Source organism: Amblyomma maculatum, chromosome 5 (assembly GCF_055883805.1).
Source record: "Amblyomma maculatum isolate TAMU_Amacu chromosome 5, ASM5588380v1, whole genome shotgun sequence".
In the NCBI taxonomy this organism is placed as follows: domain Eukaryota; kingdom Metazoa; phylum Arthropoda; class Arachnida; order Ixodida; family Ixodidae; genus Amblyomma; species Amblyomma maculatum.
This window is the reverse complement of record NC_139348.1, coordinates 134,653,385-134,671,739: the sequence shown is the minus strand read 5'-3', so window position 1 is coordinate 134,671,739 and position 18,355 is coordinate 134,653,385. Positions and strand designations below refer to the sequence as shown.

Genomic DNA, 18,355 nt, shown 5'->3' with positions numbered 1-18,355 from the left:
CGCAGGTGTCGCCAGCGGCAAGTGTGCCTCCGATTGGTAATCCATGGTTGCCAGCTGGTCCCCAAGGCTGCTGCTCACCGTCGGATCGCTGCGCGGCTCGAGGACATCCGGGGTCTAGTTCCCGCGCTGCCCGAGACGACTGCGCACCACGATGCCGTTAAAAGCTCAGCGCGCAACGTCGCAACATTATCGAAGCCCATCTAGCCATCAGTGCCCATGAGTACGAAGTGGACGTGCTTCTGCGTCTCCTCTTCGTAAGTTCGAAGTGTTAGTGCCACTGTGCCCCGGATAACCGAAGGCTGATGACATTGCCGCCCTCTCTCAGCACTGAAGCTTACTGATTCGCACTGTGTTGTGTTCTCTGCATGATAATTGCTTGAAGAAGCCGACTCTCGGGCAGTTCCCGTGTTGTCGCCGAGTGTAGTGATTGTGTCCCTGTTTGCCCACCGTTGTGTGACAGTGCTCCCTCAAAAAGCCTGGCGCGATCCGCCGATTTGAACAACATCGAGATAACCGGCGTTTTTGCGAGAAGTCCGTCGTGCCTTTTGATCTCACATCTACGCATCGCCTTCCAGCTCGAGATCCTAATAGCTACTAGCGGCTCAGCTTTCTGGAACGTCGGGAGGACTGTGTCTTGACACGCCGTAGCGCACGGGCGAGGCGCCGTCCTCCAGGATTACGGAGTACTCCATTGTGACTAGCGTAGGCGTTCGCACTTTACGCGGCTAATATCGGAGAAATTCTGGCGAGTAACGAAGGACGGAATTGTTTTCGGGCCCAGCTGAAGCGACGTTTTCTACTCTCCGTGAAGTTTTTGAAGTTTGTCTTTCATATTTTGGGACATAATTTCTATTCCATCACACGCGCTTCAATCTTCGATGGTTCTCGAGCTGTCTACAGGCAGGTGTATTTGATTTCTCATTTTTTCCTTGCGGCATTGCAGTGCCAGTACAACGAGTCTCGAATGCGGATGACACTCGGATGCACAGAGGTTTGGCAGGAGAGACGTTTTCCTACTCAGTGATCGTTCGCTGCAGTAATTGAAATTTTCCCCGTATCATTTCATTTCTTTGCGCAGAATTTATTAAAAAAAAAAAGAGCCTTCGAATTTTTGTGCCAATGGCCAATAATTTCAAAAAGCGAACTCTCGCTATTACGAATCCAAACCCCTGTCTTTCATTCTAGCGCACCCACTACTGTGCATACTCAGAGCATACTGTTATAAAAACTTGTATTGTTGGTATAATCTGATTTAGATTAGATTTCTTTGAAGCTTGTGTATAGCAGACATCTCTAACGTGTGGCTGATCACTGTGTTTTTATACTGACTGCAAAAGTACGGACTGAAAATTTCAGAGCGAATATCTAACGTTACCAAAGTTGTTGCTTTCAAAACACTGTTTTAGTTTTTATCTGATACGCGATGCACTATTCAAGCTGCGATAACTGATACTCATAAGCGGCATATCGAAAACACGGAATATTCGGAACTCAGTGCAAAAGCAGGTTTTAGAAAACTGGTAGGATCACCACGAAGCAGTTGTCGTCGCATGATACCATTAGCAAACGCATGATCCTGACACGCTCGTTCGCGCGCGGCTTATCCTTCGCCGCCAGATTAAAAGGGGCAAGCTACTTAGGGGGGCCAGTTTTCACGACCAGCTCTAATACTTGGTCTCCGCGTGCGGCGAAATTGCCGGGAAACCGTCCTCAGGAATAACAGGTTTCTCTCGGTGGCGACACGCAACTCTGCGCCCTTCGCAGCATTGCCGACAGGGCGATCCGTTCTGTGATACAGTTGCCATAATAAATAGGCAGCAATTTGGCTGTCAGTGGCTGCCTCGACCATTGTTGGCACAGAGAAATTAAAAGAAATGCCCTAGTTTGGGATTTGGGGCGCCTTCTGAGGAGTTTGAACAATTAGTTAACAGTGTGCGCAAGAGATAAATGAATTAATGTATCCAACTGTATGTACTTATCAACAAAGAAGAGAGAAACTGACTTTCGCTTTTTAATACAATCGAAAAGATTTGAAGAGCCTAAAGTGTTCTTTGGGAATAACGTAACAAAATTAAAGATAACGGCCAAAGTATTGAACATGGAACACACATAGCATATTGCATTTACATGTGTGAAATTCTCGCCCTGTCCCGAGAAAACAGATAGCAAATAAGCTGTTAATGACGCGCCAGTCCAAGTAATTCGCCTGAGTACATGTCTCTAAACTTCGTGTTAACTTTACAAAAGTTAAAGTTGCAAGCTTATTGATCACTTAAAAATAACATAAGCAGTGGCAACGAATGGCGATAGCCTTTGTAACTGTAAGAATCGTTATCGACGAGCTGTCTTCCAGAAAACCTGCAAGGCTGGCACAAATCGAGTGACAAAGAGAGCAACCGCAGTAATAGTAAACGCGAGAAAGCTCTCCCAAAAACGCTGTGGCAAGATTTTGTCACCTACCAATCGCAAGGCTCTCTCCCACCTACTGCTTAAGTCCATAGCTCTAGAATCCTACACTTCGGAATGGTATTGACTGGTAGACTGATATTTTGGGGGTAAAACAAAGTTTTATCTTTATCTAACTGGGCGTAACTTCGTCCCCAGAAAGCAGGCAATTTCGGAGATATCAGTGGAGAGTGAACTAGTGTAGCCCTCCAACTCGGGTTCGGCGAATTCGCGCTCTCCAGCTGAACATTTCATGGCCCTTCTACCCCGCCCATCTGCCGCTGGCTCAGGCTTGGCGATCAAGATTTTTTCGAATACCTTTGTTTGTTTCCAGTCTGAAATTTCACTCGCACCACTCACTAGTCACCTTGTTCCGGCCACCTCCTTGCGTGACTTCAGGTGCGCAGGCAGCATCGCAGACTCCGTGTCAAATATGCTCCCCTCTTCTTCGTGCATCGATCTTTTCTACAGATTTTCGGCCGTACAGAGCGAGTATTCCGCGGTGATCGTTTCCGGTCCAGGCCGTCCGCAGCTTCCCTGAACTGCTTCTCCACACTCCGCTGAGTACCCTTCCCCGTTCCTCGGTAGGCAGTCCTTGATCTCGAACTGGGCCTTCGTATCCTTCGAGCCTAGGCGGCTGGACTCGCGGCCTTGTGACGGCCGCTCCCTGCTGTGCTCGGGTAGGGCACGCTAACCCAACCACAACGTGGCGAACATCCAAGCTCCAAGGAGAAAGCGGTTCGGTCGCTTGTCACGCCGCTCGTCATCTTCCTCACTCGGCCTTCTCCAATTCGCTTCACACTTATCTGGTACCTCCGGGCGCGCCTCGCGGCCGAAAAAACGTGGAAATGCATCAGGCTAAGCCATAAGCTTTTATCAAGCGTCTATTTGCGCAGGTCATCACAAATTCGCGACGGCTTGCTTTTTTTTTTTTTTTTTTTCTCGCTCAAGCCTTGACCGTGTGAGCCAACGCTGGCTAACTGAACACCTTTCTCTGCAAAGTAGGGGCAAAAAAAGCTTGTAAGAAAGTAAGCAGAATCCAGTAGCGTGTCCACTTGTGTCCATGCCTGTGATCGATGAAGCTTTCGAAAAACTAGATTGAAGCTTTGACTGAAAGGTTCTTTCGTGCTGCGAATTGAAGGATATGGCATCAGCTTCATCATGTGTCGAAGCGTTTAGAAAAAAAAATGACGCTTAGAATGGATGCAGAGGAGCCAAATTTGGCGGCATAAATACTTATCACCATGTACCTGCAAAGACCTCGATAATTGTATGCGCGCGTGATCCCTCGAAGTCTTCGGATTACGCATGACGTCATCACGGAGTCCCAACAGGAGAGTGTTCTTATGCGCCTTCGAAGCTCCGAAGAAAGCAGCCACGTTGGATCCAACCAAGAACAGTGGTCACGATGTGAGTAACGACTGGAACCAGAAGTGGGCACTTCTATGATATGTGCAGTGCGCCGAATGTTTCTGTTAATGTTGTGTCCCTAGCAAGCATCTCTTAGTGTCCTGCGTGTCAGGTTGCACTCGACTTTTAGTGACGTCACCACTTATGGTGATCTTTCTCCCCTGATCTCATCAAAGTGTGTTTTCTCTCGTAACTACCATCTGAACAACAGTGTGACAACGGCACCGGGCCCTCACGCGTTTTGTGACGCCTTCTCTAGCCTGTTTGTGCTCAGCAAGGGTGTTGAAAACGTGGGCATCTAGGAAGAATGCCGTGCACAGTGCTTATGACGTAAGCTGCGCCTAAAGCACTGTGCATCTCTGTTCAGCGTCTGCCAAGAAGTGCGACGTCGATGTGGATACCATTCTAGCAGCGAAACCTGGAAGAACTTGCTTCGCCCTGGCCCAAGAGCGCCACAAATATGTGACGACGACCAGGTGAGCGAATTTCTCACATTCAGTGGTGCGTCATGATTATATTAGATCTGCCTTTAAAGATTGATACTCGGTAAGACTGGTGCTAGGTTGTGGAGAAAAAAATGTTTATTAGGAACACGCGCACAGTCTGCGCAAACGTTGTGTAGAGCTTCCAAGCAGGGTGTATCGGATGAGGACAACTGCAGATTAAAGGATGCAGTGTGATTTCAAGTTACAGTTACCATTCTGACATTGCTTCTAGGTATATCTAGCTCTACAGCTGGTCAATCTTGCATCTAGAACATAGCAGATGAGTGGAGGCAGTGTCGCCTTCTGTGCAGCCAAGTGCACCCCTAGAGCTTCTCCACAGTGGTGACGCACTCTGTACGCCGTTAATGCACAACACAAGAAAGCCTCTTGTCCTAAATCATTATAGTCATGACATCACAGAATGAGCCCGTTAGTTCCAACTAGTTTGAAATCAAAAGTTAGCGTCCCCTGCGTGAAAGGGCAGTCGAAATAGCTTGAGGATTCAGTTCTCGACACTCCTGACACTCTTCACATCGAATATCAAATCTCTGAAAACTAATCAGTAAAACCCAACTTGCAAAAAGTTTTTTTCTTGCAAGAAGACCAAACTGTGGTTCTCGTTTGAAGCAGTTCATTTAACTGCTCGTTGATAGGGTGCGGTCATCTGCGACCATGTGCAGACCACACATCCTATTATAAAGCACTGGGAAGCAGGAGCCCTTCAAGGTCTTTTTCAGCTGTGACCTGCCACCTCCACGGCTGGAAGGTCGCAGAGAATATCAGGGGCAAATCCCCTTTCCTTTTCCATGGAAACGAACGAATGAGCGCTGTCGGCCACGATGCGACGAAAGGTTCCTAAATAAACGTTAATATTCCGAAATAAAGCTCATTCGGCAATGTTAAGCTGTCGACCTAGCGACGAATCGGGCAATATGGCAGTATAAACGGTATTTTTATTGCGCTCAAAATAGACTGAGTTACAAACGACGCGTTGCAGTTCACGATAGGGATCCATATGTGCGTTTACTTTGCTTCTTTAAATATTCATTCTGACAGAACAACTTTTGAAACTGCTTTTTATTTTTACTTAAGCACGTAGCATTTAAGGAGTTCGCCACTGCTTGCAATTGCTTAGAAAAGAAAACAAAGCAGGTACGAGTAGTACTCGGCAAAGTCTAGCATTGTGACTTTGATTAAACCCATTTCACAGCAGGAAAGGACAAGAATCTACAAAAAGAACGCAGGTAAAAATGATAAAGTTTATAAAGTGCTGTAGGAAAAAAAGTGCTGAGAACGGGAAATTTTTGGTTATGACACGAGACCTGCGCGTATAAATGTGAAAACGCTTCGAAATGAATATCCCAGAGTGGCACCCGGGCTGCTACAGGACGACAGTTTTGGGCGGAGGCATCCATGATAATCTTGATTTACTGCTAGAGACTGCAGTGCGCCAATTGACATCACATCGTTATCAGTGTGTTCACCATAAGGATCATAGTGTGATAAGAGTGTAGCATACAGGAAGCAATCCCAGAGCTGAACGCAATAACAAAACTATACAGTATCTATATCATAAATCACATAGCGCAGCAATAAAAAGTGCAAAAATATTTTATTTGAAGTCATAAATTGGTGAAATCAATTACATGTCAAAAGAAAGGAACATCATTTAGTGCGCGCGAATATAGTACGTTAAATCAAAGGAAATATCAGGCAGTGTATCATATAAGAACTCATGGCACGAACACGGATGAAAAAAAGCGGTGGGGTTTCACAAAAATGGATTAATATTATTCTGTTATAAACTACACATTACGAATAGGTTTTTGTAGCCTGATAAGGTTGCCATTTTATCATTTAAACTATTTTCATTACCACGAGTTTGTTTTAGTGGCCTTCTATATCCTTGTTCTGTTTCTTTAAGTACACTTATCATGTCCTGTTCCATAGCGCTGTGCATTGTCCTAAATTCAAGTTCAACCCTTTTTGTCAGCCTCCATATTTCTGCCGCATAATATGCCTATTAAATACAACTGCTAATTTGAGCGCGAGCTTCACAGCTGGAGCAAAGGACGCTGGTGTCGAATTAGAGGAACAAGTGGGATCACGTGACTCCTTTTACTGCTGCTGGAGCAGGCGCTCGACTGAGTTTGTGCAATTTAAAACTGAATGTGGCGTTTTCCTGTTATTTTAAATACTGTCTTTGTGCAGGTCTCTGTTCGGAAGTTCGAGTATGTTTACATATCTGTCTTCTAAACACTAATTCCCTAATGAAAGCATGACTGCCGGCGAGCTGAGATTGTGAGTGTACTGAACTTATTCAGCGCTCTGGTGGAATAAGACTGCAGCTGGTGAAAGCTAAGTGAGGCGGTTTTCTAGTGAAGCATGCACTTAGTTACGAAAGAGGTTGGGAGTCCCCACAAATACCGAGCATTTAATTGGGGACAGATTAGCATGCGATCACAGCTTCAAGTAGGCAACATAAGAGCAAGCTTTCTCCATTGTCTTATCAGCGTTTGTGCTGATCGAAATGACAACAAATCAATTGGAACACTTGGAATCTCACTCGATTAAAATGCATAGATTTCATATTTTTCGGCAAAATTATGTATCCTACAAACTCGGTACTAGGAAAAGCGCTCATGCATACAAGTCCCAATGTGTATTCACCCAGAAAATACACAGAAGCGCGCCGCGTCCACCTTAATGAAAATATAAAGAGTCTGTTTCCAGATTGAGTAAGCCATGGTTACCGTGAGTAAGAGTGGCTACCCCCCAACTCCCTACTCTCACGAGTTCAATCAATTAGTGCTTTCTGCGGCCAGTGACGCCAAAACTATTAGGTAATTCCACTCGTCAATTCCGGTATCGAATGTATGCGCTTAAAGCCAGTGAAAAGAGACGAAACAGACACAGAAAAAGTCATAATAAATACAAAGTAAAAATGCAGGCTCAATATATGTGCAAGTGGTAAAACCTACTGTACTCTTATAATATATAAAAAAAATTCACAATAACTCTTACGAGAGCAAAATAACATTTGCTACCTACCATGTCATTTCCGGCCTTCTGTGGAAGTTGCGAGGAGCCTAGGAAAGTTCATCAAGCAGCGAGCTGTATTTGGTGCAGCGTACTATGCAAATTTTTACCTTAGTGAGCCCTAAATAACAAAAGAGAGATGCAAAATATCCGCCGCCTTCCGTAACCAAACAAGCTGAGAAAAATGAGCATCAGGAGGAGGTCCGATCACTTCCTTTCCAATCTATTTGAAAGTAAGTTGAGCACGAGGTGACCACGTGCATCCCAAATTTTACGCGAAGCATAAACAGCTCGTTTGGTCGAAACACTGGTAGCTTAGTATTAGCAGCAGCAGTTCAGCACCGCGTGTCGGAAATATTCGAGCGGGAAAATCCTGATTGGTCGACAGGGATATGACGTCACAACCACATGGCCTCTTGTGGAAATTTCAAAAGCCCCACATTCAAAATATAGCCATATAACGAATCGGGGAACGGTCCAAATGAAGCTAAAATTGTTGAGGAGGTTTCTCTAATTGAAGAATTTCAAAAATAACAAGTAATTCAATGAAATAAATAGGTCGGTCTTCTAGATGCCAGGCGGTCAAGCAGCGCATAGACCACGAATAGTCGTTGGTACCCAGCGTGTTCGAGGGGCCCCTAGTGAACGCGTTGTGATTCGTTTTACTAACTAACATCTATTTAGGATGTGTCAAGATATTGCACTAATATTATTTTAAAATAGAAACGATTTAATCAACGAAAATTCTTAAAAATTCCTGAATGAAAACCAAGTGGTAATGGCGCTATCGCGCCTGCTCTTAACGCATGTCTTTCAAGGCAATACAACTTCGCACTGAAAAGCAGCGCTGCCTTTGCGTGAGCACTGAATGAAACGGCGAAACAGTGAGTAGGTTTTGTTAAATTAGCTTTTGATGTCCTTTTATTTTACCTTAATAAAATATATTATAGCGTCTTCTCAATAGTTATGCTCTAAGGTTTTATTCATTAGAAATTGTGTGAAAAATCTTAATATAGTTGGTTGGTTGGTTTGTTCATAGGGTTTAACGTCTCAAAGCGACTCAGGCTATGAGAGACGCCATAGTAGAGGGCTCCGCAGGTTCAGACTACCTGGGGTTCTTTAACGTGAACTGACATCGCACAGCACACGGGCGCCTTGATTTCGTCTCCATGGAAAAGAGGCCGCGATTCGATCCCGCATCCTTGGGCACAGAAGTCGAACGCCTTAACCACTGCGCCACCACGGCGGAGGGGCATCTGTTACTTTCAATTTCCGCATTCTCACTTCGCCGTTGAAATTATGTTATGTACATCATGCTTTTTTTAGAGGAGTTCTCCCTGACAGGCTCACTTCGCGACCCCCGTTTGTGTACTTTTAATAATATAACTTGAAGCGCACTACAATAACCGTTCAACACTTACAGATTGGCATCGCACAGCAGTGAACTTGTTCACATGGATGGTTAAGAGAACCTAGTCGACACACTGAAAGGCAACCGAAAATAACGCTTAGACTTACTTTTACATGCGCTCAACTTTGAAGGAACCAAATTAAGTGCTGGTCTGAACTAACCTGATGCTCGAACTGAGCGAGTTCGAATTAACCGCGTCACACTCGCAGCATCATCTCTGACAGAAGGTTTGAAAATGGTAATAATAAATGGTAAGAACTTCCCCCCCCCCCCCCCCCCCCCCCCCATCAAAACAAACCCAGAACAAGGCCACAGTGGTAGCTACCAGTGGTGCAGGAAGCCTACTAAAACAATACAGTTACTAAAATGAGGCCTAGAAAGCAGCACATTTGTCGCCGTAATATGAGCACTTGAAATGACTAAATATGGATAAATTTATTTTTTCAGTGATAAACGTTTTGTCCACAACGCTTCAAAAATATTCTTTCAATGGCTGTGCTTCAGGGGCAGATCAAGCTAGGTAGATATAGAAACAAACGCTTCTTTTTTTTCACGCGAGCCATATGGCGCTGATAATTCAAAATGACCGCGATAATTTTTAATGTTCGGCTCGCCCCATTAATTTATTAAGTTACTATGGTTGTGCTAAACAGTCGATGCCAGCACAGGATGCATTTTATTGATTATAGTAGGCATAGAGGAGGCAATGACGGTCATGATCGTTATCATGTTCACGCAGAATATATCTAAATTAACTACTGTTATCAAAATCCCAAGTTTAACATTTCCTACTCAGATACGTTGTGAACTCTCCTTTGTGGCCAGCAGACAACGCTGGTCGTTTTTTTGTCAAGGAAATCTAACCATGGAGAGTGACACGTATCAGCGTCGAAGTGATGGAAAAATTGGCACATTAGCTATAATACTAAGTGCCAAGAAACAATAGTACTGTTCAACGCTAGAATACTTTCTTTCGCATGCTCCACATTGATCTGGGGTGCCTCAAGTTCCACGTCTAGCATTGAACCAAACCTAGCAAGGACGAATGTACTGATTCATATTTGCCAACGCCTTATCGTTATATATCGCTCATTTATCATTGTTTTCATATCGGGCTACTTACAAAAAAATACCCCGACTCAAAAAACTTTTTTTTTAAGCTTTTGCGCAGCCTATGGAATGAGTACATCAGAAAGTAATTTAGATGCTTTTACTGGGCATATTTTTAGTCTCAGCATGCCTCTGAAGTAGACGCAGCAAGGCAGGCAAAGTAGAGGCTTGGCTGGGACCATGTACGTGTACCTTTGCCAGGCCGTTGCAGCTGCGAATATTTTCAAAAAACAGAGGGAAACTGACACGGCACTAGCAAGGAAGATGGCGTATTTTATGAAGTCTGAAAACAATATGTTTACGTTGTTCTGCGTAACTCGGACATCTCTACGGGTGCAAGCGTAAAGATCGTCTTTATTGCGCTTTTCGCAATATTTCATTAAGAAAATGACGCTTATGCCAGTACTCGGTAAATATCCACAGGCTGTCGAAATATATCTAGAGCCCGCCTCCACTATCGCACCACTTTATGGCTTTCTTCTTTATCTTTCTCCTTGACTGCTTCCGTCAGGTGCAGCTGAACATGTAGTCTACACAGACTGCAGTCAGGTAGCCAACTACTACAACTGAACCACTACTCAACCAAGGCGTGGTTCGGGCGTTCACCGTAATGTGAAACACTTCAGTGCATACTTCCTTTTATTTTGAATAATATATAATATATCTCGCATGCATCCGAGGAGTTTGGGGCTGGCTTAAGATCGTGCCTCCCATCCGTCCACAACCAATGATGCACGAGGATAAAGACAAGATGTGGTCACGTCATTGCCGGGTATTAGCCAGTCGTAGCCAACCAGAGCTATACATGTGATCACTGACGGCAGGTGTTCGATAAAGCTCTCGCGGTAAAGGGCCAATTCTCTCGCTGCAGCACCCGCTCCCAGCTAGCGACTCACCTCTCACAAAGTGCGCCGTATAAATGTTTATAGCTCTCGCATTAGTCGTTTACTGACGCTCTGGCAAAGACAGCACGTGTAACCGACGCAGTTGTTTCACACAAAAAGGGCGTCTCTATGAGTAAAAAAAAAAAAAAGAAGGGGGAAGGGGGGGTCGTACACAGGCTATGCTGTGTAGGCGATCGCGATTCAATCGGGAACCGGGAGTAGCAATAGCATGACCGTCCGGGCGTTTGACGTGCAGCGCCCATTTGCGGTTGATACGCCTCGTCGCCATCATGGCCAGAGTAACAGGGCTTCGGAGACGTGCTCTGCTTACAAAATTCAAGGTCGCCGCAAGGGTCTCCAGATGCTCGGCAGAACGGGAGTATATACGCCGCTGAAGAGAGCAGCGATAAAGAGAAGGAAGGGCTGGGTCGGAGCACTCGTGTTTATTTCGGAACATTTCCACCTTGCGGCGGTGTTTGTTTTTGTATGCGTGTGGTGGCGACACTTAAAGTGAACACCGTGACAAGTTTTCACATCGGGTTCTTTTACGAGAGACGCTCTGCATACTTGGCTTGCCGCCTTTGGCCACGAAATTTAAAACGGGTGGTTAAGGTTCTCTTTTTCATTTAGATTTAAGCGCTTAGAGTGTTTATTTTGGTTTCCGCAATAACACCGTTACGCGTGACTTAAAATCACGTTTTGAGAAAAATGGCGGCTGACTATGGTACATAAAAAGGATTCGTTGCACACGGCACCAGTTCCGAGATGTAGCCAATGTGCACAGCAATCACATACGACTAACAGTGTATTTTGGGGCTTTGCTCTCAGCAATGCACTACTGATAAAATAAACTAATCTGCAACATGTACGGGAAAGAACTAGAAATTGAACTTTTTCACAGTTGTGTTAGGATGTGCAAAACAGAGGCTGCTGCAAGGGAAAAGGAATAAATTTGAAAAAAATATTGAAGCCATTTCAGAATTCCTTGTGAATGATATTACAACGGTGGTGAAAGAACTCAAGTTGGATACTGGGATCCCCCACTTTATTTCATTACCAACAGCCTTTCAAAATACCTTTTAACATATACATAAGGAAAAAACAAACAAACTGTTTGCTATGATTTATCTGAGCATCCTGATCATTGTTTCTTTTTGCTTATTGGTGCTTTCAGTTCACCTTTTTTGTGTTCTCGCTTCATGACCATTGCTTGCTCAGCGATCTAGGTATAGGTAATAATTGAATATTTTGGAACCGTACCACGTAGAGCGACTGCCTGTGTATGTGTTGCGAGGTTCAGTAGAACGGAAAGCCAAGGCGAGTTCCCTATCACAGTAATAAGCAAGGCTTAAACTTGTGAGCTTCCTCTAAGATGAGAAAGTATATCCTGCCTGCGCTGCATGCTTGCGCCATCCTGTACGCAGCCATGGGCGACACCCAGGACACCCATCTGCAGCAGTACCAGCGACCGAGCCATAGCCAAGTGGCGACCTGCGATCCAACCACCGCAGTTGCCGCCACCACGCAGCTGGCCGAGCCACAGCCCGCCGTCGCCTCGCCCGCGGCGGCCGCGAGCTCCACAACCAGCGCGTCGGAGCCCGGCGGCCACAAGCCGTGGCCTCCGCGCATTTGCGGCGTGTGCGGTGACCGAGCCAAGAGCTACCACTTCGGCGGCATCTCGTGCGACAGCTGCAAGGCATTCTTCCGTCGATCAGTGCAGAACGAGGCGCACTTCCAGTGTCCCAACCGGGGCAACTGCCGCATCACTCTGGCGTCCCGCAAGAGCTGCCAGGCCTGCCGCTTCGCCAAGTGCCTCGCCATAGGCATGGAGGCCAGCTGGGTGATGACCGAGCAGGAGCGTAGGGCTCGCATGCAGCAGCGGCTCCTCGCCAAGGGCTGTGAGAGGCCAACGACGCAGCGTCCTCGCGAGATGCCCCCGTCTGCCGAGGACGTGGAGCTGCTGGAAGAACTGGTGCACGCCTACGTAACTGGATGCGCCTGCGCACCTTTTGCCGGCCACCTCCATCGTGACGAAGAGAAGTCCAGGACTGAATTGCTCGACGTGTTCTTCACTCTCGTGCACCAGATCAGCGGATTCGCTCAGGGACTGGACGCTTTCACACGCGTCCCCGAGTCTGACAGACACATCCTGCTGAGGACTTCGGTGCTGGAACTGTGCTTTCTACGCAGCGCGATGAACTTTGATGGTGGTGACCGGTGGCCCTCGAGGTTTCAGTTCGGTGATGAGGCGACCTCCGTGCCTTCGGTGCGCGCATCCGATGTCGAGCGCCTAGTTCCGGTTGACCTGTGGACACTGCACCGAAAGTTCTTGCTGGCCACGCGCCGACTCAAGCTCGACCCGCTGACCTTGTTACTGCTGTCGGTGATTGCCCTGCTGTGCCCGGACAGAGCTGGGCTCAGAGACTTAGAGACTCTGTCCGTTCAACAGGAACGTTATTGTGCGCTACTTCGAAGGTAATGCCCTAATTATTTGCTGTGCTTTTCGAGGCGTGTTCCAGGGTGAGTGAGCAATAGACAAACAGGTTAAAACAAAACATGTTCCGATAGGTTGGCCTGAAATGGGCGAGAGGACTCGGAAAATATGAAAGGGAAAGGGGATGCTTAAGAAACACGGACATCAAGTAATGACTTACGTGTTATAGATATGTTGCCTCCATGAACCAAAACTGTGCTTTGTACGCCTTGAACTTCTTCCGGCGCTGGTGGAACAGTTCGAAGGGTTTTGAATCGTCAAAGGGTGTGCATCGAGGTAGCCTAGAGAGCAGCACATCGTGTCTTTGGGCGCAAAACATAAGGCTTGTCCCAAAACATATGCCATATTCTCCTCCCATCCCTGTCGCTAATTGTGCCGTCAAATATAGGCCGCGGTACCGAGAACTGCAAGACGGCGGCCTGAGCGTCTCGCTTTTATTTAATCTATAGAGCAACAACGATCTGCTACGCAAGTCAGATGCGGCGGCGCTGCTGCCACCACGCTGGGCAGACTGGGGGTGAAAAGAAGGTTTGGTTTGGTTTGGTTTGTGGGGTTTAACGTCCCAAAGCAGCTTTGTTAAAAGCTGCTTTTGTTAAAAGCAAGTTTTGTTAAAAAAAGCAGCTCAGGCTATGAGAGACGCCGTAGTGGAGGACTCCGGAAATTTCGACCCCCAGGGGTTCTTTAACGTGCACTGACATCGCACAGCACACGGGCGCCTTGCTTTTCGCCTCCATCGAAAAGCGGCCGCCGAGGCCGGGATTCGATCCCGCGTCCTTGAGAACAGTAGATTAGTTTTTTTAGGAATGTATGGAACCAAAACATGTCATAGCTGTTTTCTGATTTCAAATTTCCTCATAATCCCGTCACTTGGTGCGGACTAACTGTGAACATCGTAGAAGAGATTGTGGAGAGGTAGCGGCCATGCGAATGAGGAATGAGTACCGATTTGTGAAAGCTACAGCGCGCCATAAAGGAGAAAAAAAACTTGTGTCACGTCGTGGTAGATCAGACTGAATAACAGAAAGGTGTAGTTCACCGGAAACAGAATAGCGCTACGTGCAGCCCTTTCCACCGGCCTGAAATTAGTGCTCTTCGGCACATACGCACCCGCACGAGTATGCTGCGGAAAGTCTTAATCGCCCTTGACAACCGGTTTGGTCCCTGAATAAACGCGGGCGAAAGGTGAGAAAAAAATAGCCGTCGCGACGGTTCCCTTTGCATCCGGTCCTGCTGACCTACACATAACGAACTGTTCGCCCTCATTTTTCTTTAATGCTAAGCTCGTCCGCATTGCTTTGTTTCATAAGTGGCACAGAGGCTCGTTATGTCGCTTGCACGTGTTTCTGATTACTTCGCAGTGCATATTTGTGACGGCTGGTGCATAAATATTGTGCTCCTGGGCCAATTCGTTTTTCTTGAAAGGGACGACAGTCCAGAATAAAAATATTCGTGTTTTTTTTCTGCGATGTACCATCTAGATGGGCCACGAATAAGCTCGCTCACCAGTTTCAAAATGGGCACTGAGGAGAGTTTGATACAATTTTTCTGCTTAAATAAATTCAGTTTATCACTTCTCTGAACATGCTAATGTTTTCTCGAAAACAAAAGGAGATATAAGTTCTGGTTTTAAAGTCACATTACTTTTCACGCGCGCGAGTCGCTACCTAAACTTGAGATGTCGAGGCTAAAACCGACTCTGTGATCACAGTGTGGAAATTAAAGGCGGTGTAGCCCAGCCTAAGGAACCCGTGCGAAGAAAACTATATTGACTGCCGTTTTCTTGCAAACAGGCTATGGGTTAAGCGTAGACTTTGGCTTTGGAATGTGGTGATCTATCGATTAAGTTTCAACTGATCCTCAAAATTCCTTAAACATTGTTCCTCGAGGCTGCATACGTAGTCCATATACATGTGCAATCCAACGGTACACTTCCTCGATGTGTTTTATTTTTGTTTGTTTTTTGCAGGTACATCGCGTGGCGCAAGATGGCGCCCATTGAGTACGCCAAGGTACTGATGAGGTTGCCTGACTTGCGCGAACTCGCGGACGCACACGCTGACTCGGATCTCATGTTCGACCCGAAGGAAGCCGCCGACGTGCAGAGGCATCTCTCTAACGTCGTGGTGAGAGGCCGCTCGCTAATTTTTATATGATAATCTGCTAACGCCCAGACATGGAAATCGTAGAAAAAGAAACACGAGATTCCTGTATGCTGAGAGCGCGAATAAGAGGACATGCAAAACGCCCGTGCCGTGCGTCGCGCTCACATATTGATTTTTATTTAAGAAGCAATGAATGCACTAGATCGATAATATACCTTGCGAAAGTTTAGGATTTCAACTCTATATGCATTAATTGCACAAAGAGAACGAAATTCTCAGACAAACACAATCGGAACGTAATTCAAATTAACTAATGATAACAATCCCGTCTCGTATTCGAATGATAAAAACTGGGTTTGGACATGCAGGACAGCACATTGAATAAAGAGCAAAGTTAAAAACTGCTCTGTCTCCCTGCAATGCAGTTTTCCAACAGATTGACTGCAACCCCTTTTTACATTATGGTCAGCTTATCTATTATTTATTCAAGTTACCCTTAAGGTCCTGCATAGGAGAGTATTACACAGGAGAAAGGGAGATACATTATTATTAACAACCGCGACACGCATCAGAACAAGTGCAACAAGAAACCTTACTTTCATATGTAGGTTGGAAAAGACCGGTTCTACCGGCGTTTTCTCAGTGGATGTTGTAGGAGCAGGAGCGAAAATTATTCACTTTAGTAACTTATGAGATGTGATTCGCCGTGCATCACGTGTTTAAATGGCACTGCACATGTAGCTGTTTCGCGCACCAAATTTAGCGTGTGCCTGGACGTCTTTGCTCTTTGTAACTAGTCGATGTCTTCCGATGACCCGTATATTCCTCTTACAAGAATGAATATTGAATTTCTGATGTCATTAGGATTTAATCATAATGGCTCATGAGAAATTAATCACGAAAGCAACATCTGTTGTGTTCTTGCATCATACTGATATCATAAACTGTTGACGAGTTTTTGCATCAGGTTTTGTGCATCATACTGACATCATAAAATCTTGGTGATATTTTGGAATCACATTTATGATGTAACAAGTCATCTGAAGTCATGATGCATGAAGACATCAGAGCAGTATCATTTTCAAGCATCATCTGTGTATCTTTTTCAAATGCTCGCGTAGTACTAATGCGCATTAGCTAACATAATTTTGCAGATAAATATCTCAGTTATTGCCCGCTATAGACTGTGCATATGACACGAGATGTTCTTTTACAAAACTGGGATTATTACCAGCTCACCACCAACATTTTCTCGGTGGTTCGATATTGAGAATATATAAGCAAAAGTGTGGGCTATGAAGATAGTTGGATCCGAGAAGTGCATAGGAGTAGAATGTATTTCTACTGGATTTATTGCTGTATTTTCGACGTTCTTGTTACTTGCTGCTTTCAGAGGGTTGATTTAGATGTTTAGCTATTCGTTCCAACATTGAGAGAAAGTGATCAATATGGGCGTTCCGCTGCGTTGAAAAGGGCTTTACTACAGCACCTGTGTAATGTTACAAAGAAAATACAAGAAATGCCATTCGATACATTTTTCATTTTTACCAAACCTCTAGTTAAAATTTATTGTAATTCACGCAGGAATGCACCCCGATATTTCATTTATACGTCACGATTATTAAGAATATCAGCTATCAAGTACTCATCAAATCTTAATCAGAAAGGATGTAGCCAATTTACATCAGCAAGGCATCAGAAACTAAAGTCAAAAGTCACCAGAAATACCTGATGAGTGTGATGTCAACAATCATTGACTTTAAAACAGGAACTATTACACATCTTTGTAAGGGTTGTGAACATCCACTATGCAGTTGTTAAAATAAAACCTTTCTGTGCATGTGCCTGAAAATGTATATTGCATACATCATTCAAGAACTCTGAGTTGGAGTCAGGTTAACATGTGATCGAGCCTTGTGCTGTCCTGGAAAGTGAGCTTCTCCGGTCTTCTCTACAATACAACAAGAGTGACATTTTATTTGCTCACAGTTGCCAGAAACACCAATAATATGCTACGCATTTTGCATAAAGAAAAAATTCAAGTTATTTAATCTGATCTTCAGAGTTTTCAATAATTTTTTATTATGAATTAAGTGCATCTTGGAACAAATCTACTCTACCTTTGTCGTTTGTTTTATATAATGACACTATTTTAATTTTGATTTCTGACTTTGACGTGTTACTTGACCAAGCTTCCTGCGTGTCCATTGGACGTTTTCGATTGCGCATTACGGCAGTTCCACGTGTTCGTTACAGGGACGCACGGTTCTTCCGATGCAGCGTAGCGGCGCCGACGTCAGGGGAGGCGCCGACGATGCCCGCCGGCTTCCCGGTCCACCTCGGTGGCGTTTCCCGGGAGACCTGCAGCCCCTGAGTGCAGCGGAGTCCGCCGACGACTCAGCCGAAGAGGAGGAGTCGGCAGAGGAGTCTAGTCAGAGCTCTTCGGATCGCTCAGCGGGCGCACGCAAGAGCTGACAGCGGCTTTCTCGGCGGGGAGGACTGCGCGCCCTTCTCTGCGCGTCCGTGCTGAACTGCGTGCCAGTGAACAGTATTCGTCTCCGACCGACTGTTCCTGGATGGACTCCTCGCCGAAAACTGAGAGTGTATCGGCGGAGATGGAATAGACGTTTTATTTTAAAGCCAATAATACAGCTAATACAGATGGCTTCGATGGTGATGACGTTTTTATTTCAGCTCGGCAGCTGCAGATTTGGCCAAGGTGCGTCTCCAGTAAAATTTGTGGCGTTTTCGAGGTGGAGTCCAAGGCCTGCTTTTCTCACAGCGAGCCCCAAAGCGTTTAAAACCGATTGACACTGGGCAGTCCTTGGAATCGAGTCGTCCGCTGCATGAGTGAATGCCGAAGTCATTCCCGAAGCCAACAAGATGGCATTAGGCGTACACTGCAGTGTCCAAATGACTGCGGTTGTTTGGCGGACTTCCGCAAGGAACGAGCGTCAACAGATATGACAAGTTTC

General features: G+C 45.7%; 1 protein-coding gene across 1 annotated transcript; it reads left to right on the top strand.

Annotated features, from left to right (window-relative positions):
- The first annotated feature begins 4,169 nt into the window (after nucleotides 1-4,169).
- Nucleotides 4,170-18,040, top strand: LOC146189628 (nuclear receptor subfamily 1 group I member 3-like). Its single transcript, XM_084603303.1, has 4 exons — nucleotides 4,170-4,331; nucleotides 12,209-13,259; nucleotides 15,245-15,401; nucleotides 17,637-18,040. Exons 2-4 carry the CDS (start codon nucleotides 12,211-12,213, stop codon nucleotides 17,853-17,855), a joined length of 1,425 nt encoding a protein of 474 aa, XP_084459429.1. The 5' UTR covers nucleotides 4,170-4,331; nucleotides 12,209-12,210; the 3' UTR covers nucleotides 17,856-18,040.
- Nucleotides 18,041-18,355: the final 315 nt, after the last annotated feature.